The following is a 15,131-nucleotide window of genomic DNA, read 5'->3' on the forward strand; positions in this document are numbered from 1 at the left end:
CGTGGGAAATAACCATTGATTCTTCTGAAAAACTTCATATATTAATGTTAGCATTCAAACTTTTTTTTTCTTTTAAAGAAAAGGAAGAAAGTTTGGAAGTAAACTTCCATCTTGGGAGGGAGGTGGAGGCAGGGGGGGGGGGGGGGGGGGGGGGGGTGACGGATGCATCGATGAGGAAGGAACTGTACTTTTATATTCCGGGAGGCAAACTTGATGACGTCTATAGCATCCTTAATGTGACATATTGGAGGGAGGAGGGGAGGGGGGCGAGGAGGGGAGGAGGGGGGGCAAGGCTTACGATACACGGATAAAAATCCAAGGCAATCACAGCACAGGACAAAAGTTTTGGAGCAACGATATGTAGACGAACATACGGCGCACTTTGCCCAGCCGAGTTTCTCTGTTCGCCGGTGCGACTGCTTGACTCCTATTAACTGTGTCTAAGAGTGAGATAGGCTGCACTGAGGGGAACATAAGGAGACGACGGAGGCGCTTCAGCCAGGGAAGAAGTGCCGTGAGAAAGAAACCGTCTCTCTCACACACTCACACACACTTACCACCACAGCCGCGCCCGGATCACATCCTACAGCACAGCGCTCTGCTCCCCTGCTATAGGTATGTGCTTTATCTGCGGATTCTCTTTAAACTGGGGGAAATTCATTGATGGAGAGCAACATAAAGTAATGGATTTTTTTTTCTTTGCTGCACTGCATGGAGATCTGCTGTTTTTTTTAAAAAATTACTTTGGCTGCATGCAAAGATGCAAAGGATTCAATGCCAATGCCACAGTGTAAACTTTTACGCAATTGGGATGCGTAAAACAGAAAATCTTCTTTGGTTTGTTTGAGCAAACGGACCCTGTGTTTGTCCAGTTAATATTAAACCTGCTTTATTGTACTTTGTATTAAGAGAAGTAGCACAGCATGTGTATTTGCCAGAACAAAGAAAGCATGTTGTTTCTATAGGAGTGACTAACCTGTTTAATGTTACGTCTGTTTTTTTCGTTTTCTAACAGCATGGCCAGTTCGAGTAAAGCCACTTTAATCTTGCTCGTCTACGGAATCTTAATGCACTACAGCGTCTTCTGCACACCTATCGGACTAAGTTACCCTAAGATTAGGTAGGTGTACGAGTCTTCATCGCCTCTTTATAGTTATTTTTTATTTCACTAATCCATGTTAAAAGCTGCTGAACATCATTTCTGTTCAATTGTGATACAGCATTGTGACCATTTTTGATATTCTATTGGCACTTTTACTTCAAATAAGTGTGCGTAATTGCGCACAAACAATGCGCGCGGTTTTAAAAAGCACAAAACTGAGAGAGAAAACAAAAAGGGAAATGCATTTCAGCACAAGCAAACGCAAGGCTTGTGTGGAAAATGACAATGGAAATTGCGTAGAGGCATCTGTCCGGTGGGACGGTTCACAGAACTCCCCTTATTAAAAATGAGAGTGCAGTCAATGCAATTGATAGCCCTTGGGATGACGGTGGACTGGCGTCACCAAGGAGAGGCGAGGCAAAACGAATAGGAGAGCTCTACCCATTTAAGATATATTCTTTATTTTTTTTCCTCTCTCTCTCTCTTTCTGTGAAAATCATATCCACACTTTGGGCGTGGTTCCTTATGGATTTTAATATTTCACTGCTAATTGCGGCATTCTTTTAATAAAAATCCTGGCTCCACGCCTACGCTAAATGTGATCATTTTCACACCCATTGTTTCGATTCTTAAATTATTAATGAGGCTGAAGCCTGTGTTGAGAGCAAGTTGGGATTAAAAATAGATTTTCCCGATGAAAAAAATAAAAAATTCAATGTAATAAAATAACAAAGCTGCACAGTTTTAACATTTTTATCCATTTAGTGGTCAAATTTGAATAATTCGTTTCCTGGTTTTATTCCAAAACACCTTCACATATTGCATTTATTTCGTTTCCCTTCCCTGATCTCTGATGCATTCAGCCTCTCGGTGATTTCAGAAACGGATGCAGACATTTTGGCATTCTTTCACTGCTGCGTCCCACTTGTGCACAGATCAAATTTGTGATGAATCCTCTCCCCCCTTATCCTTGCTCTTCTTTATTTCCTGCAGACTTGAAAACGACGCCTTCGATGAGGATGGGAATGCATTATCCGACATGGGTTTTGATAGCGATCAGATTGCTATACGAAGCCCACCATCCTTAAACGACGACGCGTACACTCTCTACTACCCACCAGAGAAGAGGTAAATGTGCTTTCCACATCGCAGCTATAAAAGCCTCCAGCTGGATTCCATTGTAATGACTTTTTTGGGCGATAATGTTTGCTTGTTTTGTTTTTTATCCCAGAGTTTCTCATGTTATTTGTTCAGTGTTATTTTCATACGGAGTAGCCTAAAATGTTGGTTCCAAATATTGTTTAATAATGAAGATTTATTTAAAAAAAAAAAAAAAAAAGGTCGGCAGATGCGGAATGCGGAGGGATATAAAAAAAACTCTAAGGCACCTGATGTGATTTTGGAGCTGCGGGTGGGTGTGGGGACATTTTAGGCTACTTTTGATCATTTTGTCTGCGCTTTTTTTTAGTCACTGATGATCTATGTGTTTTGGCGTTTTATCATCTCAGACCAGAAAGGCATGCTGAGGAAGAATTAGATAGAGCCTTGAGGGAGATCCTGGGTCAGTTAACAGCGAGACATTATCTGCATTCTCTGATGACAATTCGTGCAGGGTAAGGGCATTTCTTATAAGCGTTCACCTGCAGTCATCATCACCATTTTTATTTATGTTCCACCGCTGCAAAAGTCCAGGCTGCTGCATCACTGTCTATCATTTGATGTTTTTGTTTTCATTATTTAAAAATCTCTCTGTGTAAAAAAAAAAAAACCCGTCTAGACATTTTCATTTTCTGTTTTTAATGTGGCGATCATATTAATAAGGAGGGTCTGAGACTAAAAATATGATTGATTAATCCAGAAATTGATTTTGTTTCCCAAGATCTAATGAAAAAAATGCGTCAGAATATGCAATGTGCTGCAAATGAATAATTTATAACTGCTCTAAAACGCTTAAAATCACTGTTTCTTTTACACTGTCTTGCTTGTTGCCGCCCTTTTTTCAAACGAATAAAAAAAAACAGAAGGCCCTATAAATTCATTATTAATGATGGTAGGCAACTTTGCATTATGGCAAGATGGAGAGATCAGAAAAATCACACAAAAAAAAGAGGAGGAATCTGTGGAGAGGTGGAGCTGCAGCTTTGACTAATGTTTTTGTGTGTTTGTTTTTTGCAGTGAAGACAACAGCATGGAGGAAGAGTCAGAGCCCTTATCCAAAAGACATTCAGATGGGATCTTCACCGACAGCTACAGTCGCTATAGAAAGCAGATGGCCGTGCAGAAATACCTGGCAGCGGTTCTGGGAAGAAGGTACAGACAGAGAGTTAGGAACAAAGGACGCCGGCTTGCCTATTTGTAGCGTTGTTACAGCGCCCTTAAACTGCCCTCCTGTGTATATACATCCAGTCGTTAAATCAAAGTCATTCAGATATATCTGACCAACCAGTGGATTGCGCCTGTGTTCTTTCAACATGTATTTATGTATGAAGTAAAGCCATTAAAATGAATATTTTAATAATAATATCGTTTTTTTTTCTTTTTGTACAAAAGCACTTGATACCGCACAGTTATACTTTGTGGACCAATATTTTATTTTCATGTTAAGATGTTGAAAACAAAACAAAATGACTTTAAAAAAAAAGAAGAACAAGAAGAAATTAGAAAAAAAGATAATTGTGCACCTTCAACATTATGCGCTTGAAATCTCTAAAGGTCATCTACATATGCAGAAAATAAATAGATTTTAAAAAGACAATCAAAGTATTGAATGTTATACTTATTTTTGTAACCAACGTTCTATTTTTTTAGTGTTGTTTTTTTTTGTTTTGTTTTGTTTTTTGTTTTTTTTCCAAAAACAGGCCCAAAGAAGCAGTGAGCATGCTATGTGAGGCACATCCGGCTTATTCTAAATGATAGATGTTGCCCTTGTCCACCCTCCTCCTCGCTCCCTTAATGGGAGCTCTGTGGGTTTGCATAGCTTGCTGCCCCCCTCCAGGGGAATTCACATAGCTTTTGTTGAACAGCCTCTCATTTGATGGCAGAACTGATTGACTTACATGGCCATTCATGTAACTGGTGGTAAAAAAAAAAGAAGAAAAATCCTACACAAATCCGACCCTCTTCTTGAACAGAAATTTAATTGCAGGCTTTTGCAAGGGCATTACTGCCTTCACTAAAGATCAAGGAAGCCCTCAAGTTGCTGTGAACAGTATGCGGCAAACACTGCTTGCTCACTTGCCTCAGAGTCATTTACTGTAGGGAGATCCATCATGCTCGACAGGACTGTGTAAAGAATGTGTCCATATGTGTGTGTATTATGTACAGTGCAGAAATTACACAGTGCACATATTCATCTCAGTGTTGTCTGTGTTCAGTCAACAGGAATTATTTGGAGGGATGTGCTTCAACTGTTGATTGTATTTGGGCACAAATATCCAGAATGGACCCAGAACATGTAAAGATGCAGGAAATTAAGCATTTTGTTGTGACAAGAGATGGAGAGGAAAGGTAGCATCTGAGATACAGTTAGGGATATTTATCTTATTTCTTATTTATTGGTGCATGTGGAGACTGACACCTTGCTAATTTTGCTTAGAAACTGCATGCCATTGTGCTTTTTTGGATTGTGGTGGGCTGTGCTAAGCCTATTTCAGCACCACTCCCCCCCTCCACACCCTGAAGATGTGTTGGGAATGTGAACAAGGAGGGCTAGAGGTGGTGGAAACTGGTACTGCACTGACTTGTTGAATTTTTACCTCCCCCCCTGCTGCTGTCATTGTGGATATCATAAGACAAGACACTGGACCCCCTCTTTGCTGATTGCCTTTGTCCTGGTAGCGGTTTTTAAATGATTCTTTTGCTTCTAGATCGCCGTGCTAAATAGTTGATTTGACAGTGCTGTGATTCATTGTTAAGACCAAGCTGATCTGTGTTAGATGTCTGCCGAGGTTTGTGCAGCGAGGATGTGATGAGGGGTGTTAGTGGGAGAGGAGGTGCGCATGGAGAGGAAGAGCAGGAGACAAAGAGATAACGTGTGTGTGAGAGAGAAGTTACATAAGAGACGTGTTACAGCACCCACAAGCCTAAGAGAGGTTGTCGCACCTGGATACAGGAACAAAACACAAGGCGAGGGCGTCCGCTGCCTCTCCTCACCTGCCAGAGTGACATCAGGGTGAATGAGTCTGATAGGAAATATCAGATGTTGAATTCCCTTCACTTTGGTATCTGCAGAAGGACGAAGAGTGTGCGAGCGAAGCCAGACGGGGCCACTCTGAGTTTCCCTCTCGCACTGGAATGAATGAAAAATTCATCCCTCCCAGCAGAGGGATCTTCCCACTGACTTTTATTGGAGAGATATGTATTTATTCAATATTATGCAAATGCAGCTTTATGCACCCCTGCAATCCTATCAGTGGCCTGTGGTTTCCCCCCCTCCATAGAAACGATCAACACACTCCTCCAATTTGGCTTTACTCTACAGGCTTTGTGTGAGTGTGTGCGTGCTGATGTAGACGTCTGCAAATCGGTGTGCATCTGTGTTCACGTGTGAGGGTGTGTATTCAATGTTTGTGTGAATGGGTGACTGAAACGCGCATGTGGAGGTGGAAACAGCTTTTTGGCTTTGGTGCCTTGCTTCGACGTGAGAAAAAAATGTAAAAAAAAAATAATGAAATAAAAAATTCGCCACAAGTGACAGATGGCAATTTTAGTGGCCCTACAATGCTGCAGTCCATTAGCTTACATTGAAACTTCCTTTTACGCTCAGCTTAGTCTGCCCCAAGAGTAGTAGAATAAGGCTTTCTTTTAAGGCATGGCCAATGATTTATCCAGTATATTAAAAAAAGAAAAGATTGTATATGTTGATTGATGGAGCAGGCAATGTATGTGTGTGTGTGTGTGTGTGTGTGTTTGTGTGTGCATGAGTTTGGGGTGTTCAGTGTCTGTGAGAGTTGTGAACAATGACCAGTGTTTGTTACTGTTGATTATGAGGTGTAGTTGATTATTTTGATATTGGTCAGTAATCTATGAATCAGAAAAATAGCCCCGACATATTCTTGACAACTCTGTGCATCACTACTAGAATTAAAAAGGGTTTCAGTACATGACAAGAGATGTTGTTCAGATCCTAGAAAATGCCTGTTGTTGATATTTCTGAAAGCGCCAAACGCCTTACTTCAATGTTTAATCTCTTATCTATCTGAAAAACAATGTGTTTTAAAAGTGAACCTTAGTACAAGTGACATCATTATACACACAGGAGTCCTTATATGGGGTTTTACGTTTCTCAATGTTATGAAAGTGTTGTAAGATTTGTATGAATAAATTTTTGTAAACAACATTTTCTAATCAATGTCTAATCTTTGAAACACGTCGCTTTGTCAAAGATCATACATGTGTTGTGAGGCAAAGACAGCGCAGCAGCAGCAGCAGAGGGCCAGAAAAACTGCAGTCCTTTGTTTGCAGCGTGTCAGAATAAAGCTTAAATCTACCTTTCAAAGTTTACACGATCACCAAGGGCCACATATTTGCCTGAGCAGGGATCGTCTCCAGCAAAAAAAAAAAGAAAAAAAAAAAGAAACAAACACAAACCTCAAGCCACATCACAGGAATATAAAGTGAAACGTCCTCCAGCGAGCAACTGCTGTTCTCCAGGGGGCTACGTCGACCTGAAGTCCTATCAAGTTAAATTTATCTCTCTGAAGCCAACAGAAAGAGAAAATGAGATGCTTAAAGCACTGCAGAATTAGTCTGAGCCATCAGGAGGAGGAAATAACACTCGATTACGAGCAAAAAAAAAGCAAAGTGATGTGTATCTGGTGTTTTTTGTTGATCAACCCCTCACCACATCATGACACGTCCAGGTGGTTTTAGAATTTGAAGCCACAGTTTATAAAATGGAGGAAAAAGCTTGAACATAATTCGAAAACAAAGAAGCATCCAACATCTCAGAGGAGAGCTCGTCGAGATAAGCTACGACCCTGCACTGAGCAGCAGAGCTCCTGGAACAGCCCCGCTTCGTTCCCTTCACTCACTCCATCCCTGGCCTTGGAAGTGCAGCTGTGTCCCGCGGGAGAGGAGGATGGGTGTGGCAAAGACTGTGTGTGTGTGTGTGTGTGTGTGTGTGTGTGTGTGTGATCTGATCCTCATCAGCCAGCATGAGTGTGTGTGTGTATGTGTGTGTGTGCACATGCACCAGAGCTCAACTAACCCAATCAGAGAAATGTTGCATGGCAACGGTCCACAAAGGGACACGGTTATGTATACGCATGTGTCAAGTGTGTTTGTATGTGTGGAAAGGGAGTGAGGTAGAGAGTGTGAGTGTGTGTGTGTGTGTGTGTGTGTGTGTGTGTGTGTGTGTGCACGTCCATGAGTGTATTTTGCTACTTGTGTGCTCAACACAGGCAGACCTTGAACAGGCTCTGTATTGGGATGGAGTTCTACATTACACCTTCTGTGTATACACACACACACACACACACACACACACACATACACACACTGCAGAACAGAGGGAACAAGGATACACTGTATGTCTCTCAGATACTGTAATAACACAGAGAGTCACTGGCACAGTCGAGCACAGGTGGTAAATATGATTAATGAAATCCAACAAAATGAATTAGCCACAAGAAACTCTCTCTCACACACACACACACACACACACACACACACACACACACACACAGTGACATACATCTTTGTTTCTTCCCTGAGGATGCCGATTCGCAGGAGCTGTCCTGTTGCTATGAAAAGCCTGACAGATTGTCGATTGTCAGGGTTTGAGCTACCTGTGTGATATATAGGACGTCTCCATTCTTTATTTATCCATCCATCCCTTCCCCCCTCTGTCTTCCTCTTCAGCTGTCAAGAAGCAAAGTAAGCTTAGTCCTCTTGACAAGCCGAGATTCTTAGATTCCTCCTCCTGTGACATTTTCTTCACTTTGCAGAAGGTGCGTGGAGTGAGCCAATCAGGTGGAATGAACAAAGGAATGTATTCATTAATAAATCAGATTTGATATTCACGCCCACAAGTGAATATTGAGACAAATGCTCCAATTTGTTTGCGCAGCAGTCGGCTTCACGTGAGGGGCCGCCCTGAGCCAATTTGTACATAATGTACATTAATGCCTGAATCAATAAGAGATGGCTCCTCCTCCCTCATAGCCCCGCATCATCGCTCCTTTATGGCATGCATCACTCCACTTTTTATCTCTCCATTAGTGCCTTCAAGCTGTTTTACAATTGATCTTAATTTTTCAAGTGAGTTGAGTCCCTGGCTTGTTTTGTTGGCGGGTTCTTGGAAGGAAAAATGGGAAGACTGCCTAAAATCCGAGCTGCAAAAACAGCCTGGTCACACTATGCAGAGTTTGGAAACACACACAGCTTTTAATAATCATCCCTCTGCCCTGCGCCTCTAGACACGTCTTAATCATGTATGAGGTATTAGAGGGGGAAGGGGAGGTTGTGTTCAGGGCTTTTCCAGTGGGGATACCCACACTGCCGCCCCCCCAGCACCACAGCCACACCCAGCTTTCTTTGTCGCCATGTGTCCGACAAGCGTGCAAAGCCAGGAGTGTGTATGCATGTGTAATACTGATTTATTGCTTGTATGATTAACATTGTGTGTGTGTTTATTCACCTACAACACAAACACTGCCTCCTCCTTCTCCCCCGACATCTCTCTTGCGTGTCAGGGTTAAGAATACAGCACTCACAAGAGAGGCCCAGACACAGCAATGATGCAATCACACTCACACCTCACCCCCTCTCTTACCCACCGCCTCCCCTTTGCACTTTACCTCATGAATCATTCAGTGGTCAGATTTGAGGGGACGGTGTGGTCATGGCTGCAATGAAACTTGCGACCGTGAGCGGCCCCGAAGCCCCCCAGTCCCCCTTTCTCTCGAATCTCATCTTGCGGTGGGCTCTGTCACATCAACCATTAAGCAGGAGGCACTCTGCGGTGAACAGTACCCCCCCTGGGAACAGCAAGAGGGAGGGATAGGGACAGGGAGGAAGAAAAAAGGGGATGTGGGCGAAGGCTTGCAGACATGGACCACTGATCAAGAGTTGCTTCTGGCTTAGAAGGAAACACTTTACCTGTGCTGCTTGAGTAATCATGGGTTACGACAACCATCCACCATTTATCATGAGGCTATATGGCCAGGAAGGAAATGACCATCTCAGATGTCATTTTCTCAGCTACTATATGTGTGTCTGCATGCCAAGTTTGAATATGTGCACCCTAGAATAATCCACAACCTGAGACTTCAACAGTTGGCAAAATGACACGATTAGACTCCACATACGGCAGAACAAAGACAAGAAGGAAATAATAATGCCAAAGATGCTCAGTGTACAAAGTGAAATAAGTACATACATAGTTAAATCAAATCAAGCAGCAACCTCTGAGGGCTGAAAAATGACACCAACATGTAAATGCCAAAAACTGCAGTTCCCTGAATGGCCACTGGAGGCTGGCATCAAAAGCAAGTAAATCCCCGTAGATCCCCTACATTAAAATGCCCAACTGTACAGCAGAAATAAATATTCACAGCCTGGTACAAAAACAGTTTTGGTCTCTATAGCTAAGATAAACATTCATGACAACTGCTCCCACTGTGAAGTGTCACCACAGTCTGTAGCCCATCTTACACTGACTGTTGAAAGCAGCAATGTCTCGCCATTATTTTGCCTCACTGTTTGATATATAAGGTACGAACATGGAATCTAGGGACACAGTTGCTCCACGTTTAAGCTGGCAGTGGAGGAAGCAACAGAGCTGAATCAATGTCTTAGTATAAAGTGTGAGCCAGCAGGATGGGTCAGGTGTGACGTTCTGACGACATGTTAGGTGTTCAATCCACCACTAATAGATAGATTAAATGAACCTGCACTTGTGTAGCGTCTTTCTAGTCTACTGACCTCTCAAAGTGCTTTTTACACTGCGAGTCACATTCACACACTTGTGGGTGCCACCTGCTACTCAGTTTTTAGCACACTTACACACCAATGGAGCAGCCATCGGGAGCAATTTGGGGTCCAGTGTCTTGCTCAAGGATACTTCGATATGCAGACTGAAGGAGCCGGGGATTGAACCACCAATCTTCCTGGGCCACAGCCACCCTAAAAGGCAGCTAGAAACAGTTAGCAGCTAACTCAAACAAGAAGAACAGCAACTGAAAAGAGGCCACAAACCAGTTGTTTGGTACTGTGCTAAAAAACAAAGCTGGCGGGATGGAGGGTCTTTGTTGTGGCAGTGTTACTGGATCTCTGTGTAGAAGGGCTTATGAAATCAAATCAAATCAAGTGTATGTACATAGCACATTTAAAGACAACTGCAGTTGACCAACATGCTGTACAAATTAAAAGAATGGCACTCAAATATAAAGCAATATAACATGTACACAAATATAAAACAGAATAACATCAGTAAGAACAATTACATGCGTAAAAAAGATTATAAAATACTAAAACAGTAAAACCACTACAAACAACCAAAGGTCATAGAAAACATGTACGTTTTAAGATTTGTCTTCAAAGTGTCAGTGGAGGGGGAATATTTGATTGAAAGCTATTGAAGGCTATTCTAGAGCTTTGGAGCAGCTACCGCAAAGGTACGATCTTCCTCACCCACCAGCCTCGATCAAAGGACAGTTAAAAGACATTGTGCTGAGGTTCTGAGAGGTCGGGAGTTGGAGTAGGGGCAGAGAAGTTCAGCAATATACGGAGGTGCCAGCCGATGTATGGCTTTAATAAATAAAAGAACCTTAATATCAATCCAGTATTTGATGGTTGGCAGTGCAGGGGTGCTCGCACTGGTGTAATACTCTCTCTATGATGATTCATACAAAAAGAAAGTACAATTAACAGTGAAAGCAGAAGAACATCAAAAAGAGAACGTGCGTGCAATCGGTGAACGAAAGTGACGGGTACTTGACTTAACTGACTGCACAGTATGGTGCATTTTGTTATAAATATTACAAACTAAAAGCAAAGAAACAGAGTCTGACCACTTGTATCAGGATGAAAGGAAAATATGTTGCAGCTCACTTTGGCTTCTGAGGGAACAGAACTGTAAAATTGTCAAAGTAAGTTATGATCCAAGTAAAATTTAAACCTGCATAAATTGATTTTCAGCCACTTGGGTGCAGTGCAACAACCTGTCAACGCTGACGCATTATAAAATTCTAAAGATGATTTACAGAGTGTGTTAGCTGCCTATTTACACATCAAGCAGACATTAGAGCCAGCCAGTCTGAAGTAAGTCCAAAAATCACTCTCAGTTCACTTTGTTTTGAGGCAAGTGTCTCACTCTTCAGCTGCTGAATGCTCCACTACGTGTGTATGTTCACCAGCGAGTCTCTGACTGCGACTGCCTGCTGTTTGATGCTGAGCAGGTAGTGTAAAGTGGGATTATCAGAGACTTGGTGATGAAAACAGCTGCCTGCTGCTGCTGGAAACACGACTGATGAAACTGGTGAGACTGAGCAACCCTGTCTCCCAGAAATTGTTTGTGTGTTACTAAACTGCATTCTTAATTACTGCCTGAATTATGCTCAGAGGCAAAGTTTCTTCAAGGTAACAAAACATTACATTCATTAACCGTGTAGGCTTTAGAAAGAGGCTGTTAGCGAGGATGGCGGTGTTCACAGGGCAGGACCTTCACACCAGAAGGTTGGGCTCATGTTCAGACTCCTATCTTAGGTTTAGGCAACAAAAACACTCTGTTTAAGGTCAGGGGTGTAGCACCAAATTCTGGGCCCTCATAAGCAGTCTCTGTGGGGCCCTGCCCTTCCTCTCCTGAAGCACCTTTTGATTTTTTGATTTTTTTTTTCACAATCCAACTTGCCTTTCTTTTACTTTCTTTCTTTTCTTCAAGAGATGACTGTTCATTTATGCTCAGGCACCACAAACAGTCGCTGTGCTCTGGCTGCTGTTCGAGATGAATCCTTGTGTAGGGGCCTTTAAGGGGTAAGAGGGGCCTTAGAGCACTTCCACTATTTTTTAATACAAAGTTCAGTCTTTCAACTGATTTATTGGCAAATTTAATTTAGTTATGGCATTATAGTCACAGAGGTTGCAGATCCTCTGGTTTCCTTCCAGCCCTTCATATCTTCCAGTGACTTTAGGGATTCTGGTGTTGTTTACTTTAAAATTACAAATAGTCTGTTTGTACTTTTGGTTTTTATGCAACAGGTACTTCTCCAGTTTAAACTCTTGTTCAGTTTCAACATTTATATCACATGATGTCATACTTCTGAGCTCACTTTGCCACTTTTGTATAAACTGATCTTTTAGCCTCTGTTCAACAGTTAGTTTTAACTGAGTGATGCCACATTTATCCAGTATCTGCTTAACGTGCAAGACCCATGGTGACACATATACACTCGTATTATGCAGGCTGGTCAAATAGCTGTACATTATTTGACTGAGTTTAGCTTCTTTACCCTCTATCAGCCTCCCTCAGTAGCCAATAATTCTCTTTTTAACTGCAATACAGAGTGGATATCTTCGTAGCTCCCCATACACCAGATTATTGCAGGTTGTCATTTTAACTTTTAGGATATATTTTAGAAATATATCTGTTCTTTCAAATGCTCACACTTCACTTTCATTCATTCCAAGCTTTTCAAGAGCCCCCCCACTTTTCCCCCACTATGATGCCCCTGCTAGAGAAAGATCGTGATTTCAGTTAAATGTTAATAAAAAGATAATGCTGTAGTCACTACAAGTGGATACTGTATTGCATGACTGACGATTTTGGCGGAAAACAACTGAAATACTTTGCCAGTGAACATTCTGCTGATATGTTCAGTATTAACATTTTTGTAATTTGATAGGCCTACAGTAATAAGCAACATTTCCTCATTATTTTAGTAGAAAACGTAATTTGCTGGGCATGGCATGTCCTTCAAAACGAATTTGCGGCTTCAAATTAGTTTTATATTAATGTAACTTGTAGGAGACAGGGCTGGACTGAACCAATACATTTACATTGTGTCCCAAAAATTCGAAAGTGTGAGCTTAAAAGAAGCTAAAATGCTCCGTAGGGCTACTGCAGGTAATCAATTCCTGTCAGTTTGTCACGAGCAACCCCTTTTAATTTTCCATTTTATTTACTGTTTACTGTTAATACATACTGTTAAACAAAAACAGAACAACCGAATAAATACAATAAAGTTCATTCATGAACCATTTTCCCTAGATAAGATCCAGGGTCCATCATCTCCATGGTCATATTCACAAAAAGCCGAAGCTGCCTGTTCCATTGATTATATATCCAAGTCTTTTAACCAATTATCTATATTAAAACCATTTGATCTGTGTGATTTCCAATTCATCAAAATGATATGTTAACTGACATAAAATCTAAAGCAATAATGCGGTGTGTAAGCCTCGACTGTATACTTTCTACCCCTGTGCCTCAGATGCAGACTGATGGACACCGAGGTATTTTCACATCCAGGATAGAAGACGAACTTAATATCACCTTGTCCAAAAAACATCTCACAGGGGGGCAATGCCACAACAGGTGCATGGGTGAACCTGCCTCACTACAGCCATGCCAACATAAATGTGAAAAGGAAAAGATTTTTTTTTTTTTGTGATATGCACCTCCCTATGCACATTTGGATACCATTGGTGTGTTTCTTAAGACGGACTCCCACTGGGCTGAAGTCAAGGATACACCCAAGTCCTTCTCGCACTGATGTTTGATGGAAGCTTGGCTGTCTAAAGAGGCGAGGCACAATAACCCATACACTGCCGAAACTACTCCCCCTCCTAAGGCGATCCGACTCAATTCGTTGTCAAGTTCTCTATAGAGCCCTGTGGACATATTCTTTGAGATGAGTGACCTTGAGATTGATCTAAAGTGTCAGTATGACAAAAATTTAGCATCTGTAAAAAGGTACCCTATTGCTGTCCTTCACAGTCTTGAGGCCTTTTTAATTTTATTCATTGCAAATATAAAAATATTGATGAGAGCAGCTTTTATGATCCTGTAAAAGAAACAAAATAGTCACATTGGTGAAGTATTTTCTCTAAAGATGCTTTGACTATCATTACTTTTTATGCTTGGCATTGAGCAGCTCCTGTATAACCCCAGAAAATAATCTGACGTCTTCAGCTCTGACACCATTTGAATTGTCCTGTGGGGTCAGATCCTATCCATCGAAGCGTACAAACACAGGCATAAAGAATAGTTTGCAAACAAGACCCTGGGTTAAATAGTGTTTGCAGGATTTCCCTCTCATGTAAGTCCATTAAGACCGAGGATTCCAGTGCAAACCCTAATTTGTCAGCGCACATTTTTAACAGGCTTATCCTCAGAACTCCCGTTCCCTGTAGTCAGTGGCACTTAACTGGAAAGATCCCCAGAGCTTGTGGCTCTGTGTTGTATAACATCAAACAAATTTCTTTAAAGCCGTCTTCTCCCTGTGTGGTTCTCCAAAAGAGACACGAACAGAGAACGCTTGTGTCCCATGTGCTGCTCAAAATTCCTGTGGAGAACAATGGCGGTGGGGGTGCACCACAGCAGGTGGGCCTGCTGGCTTTTGAACTTAATCCAGACAGAGTGGTGATTTGTCTCGAATAGTAAGTTACGTTATGTTTTCCTTTGAATCTCAGAAGTCATATTTTGCCGCTGAATTTGTTTCTCTTAAATTCGGGTCACGCACTACAGCACCCAACGCTGACCTTCAGAGTTCAGTCTGAGGTGAACTGACGGACACTTTGCAGCTTCACTGTCTCTTCGTCTTTCATTCTGTCCGCAGTTCATACATTCACACAGCTCTGGATTGGGCGAGGCTGTGCAAACACTGAATAATGTATCATTGTTGGAGCAGTTAGGTGTGAAAACTCAGTGTGAGAGTAGTGAGAAGAAACATGTTCATGCTCTTTTTATTCTCCTCCCCGTCTCTCTCGCTTGCCTCCAAAGGAAAGGAAAAGACACCCTATTACTCCTTCGCCCTGCAGACATTCGCTGTTGCACCCCTTTCCACATCATTCACCCTCGCTTCTCTAA

General features: G+C 42.0%; 1 protein-coding gene across 2 annotated transcripts; it reads left to right on the top strand.

Annotated features, from left to right (window-relative positions):
* Positions 1–236: 236 nt before the first annotated feature.
* adcyap1b (adenylate cyclase activating polypeptide 1b) lies at positions 237–6,440 on the top strand. 2 transcript variants are annotated; one of them, XM_033651146.2, is made up of 5 exons: positions 250–615; positions 1,016–1,120; positions 2,096–2,230; positions 2,611–2,715; positions 3,278–6,440. In XM_033651146.2, the coding sequence occupies exons 2-5, from the start codon at positions 1,017–1,019 to the stop codon at positions 3,459–3,461; spliced, it is 528 nt and encodes a 175-aa protein (XP_033507037.1). In that variant the 5' UTR covers positions 250–615; position 1,016; the 3' UTR covers positions 3,462–6,440. The 2 variants fall into 2 exon arrangements, with proteins under 2 accessions (XP_033507038.1, XP_033507037.1); XM_033651147.2 differs by lacking the exon at positions 2,611–2,715 and having other exon boundaries at positions 237–615.
* The last annotated feature ends 8,691 nt before the right edge of the window (positions 6,441–15,131 follow it).

The sequence above is a fragment of the Epinephelus lanceolatus genome, chromosome 12 (assembly GCF_041903045.1).
Source record: "Epinephelus lanceolatus isolate andai-2023 chromosome 12, ASM4190304v1, whole genome shotgun sequence".
NCBI classification, from domain to species: Eukaryota; Metazoa; Chordata; class Actinopteri; order Perciformes; family Serranidae; genus Epinephelus; species Epinephelus lanceolatus.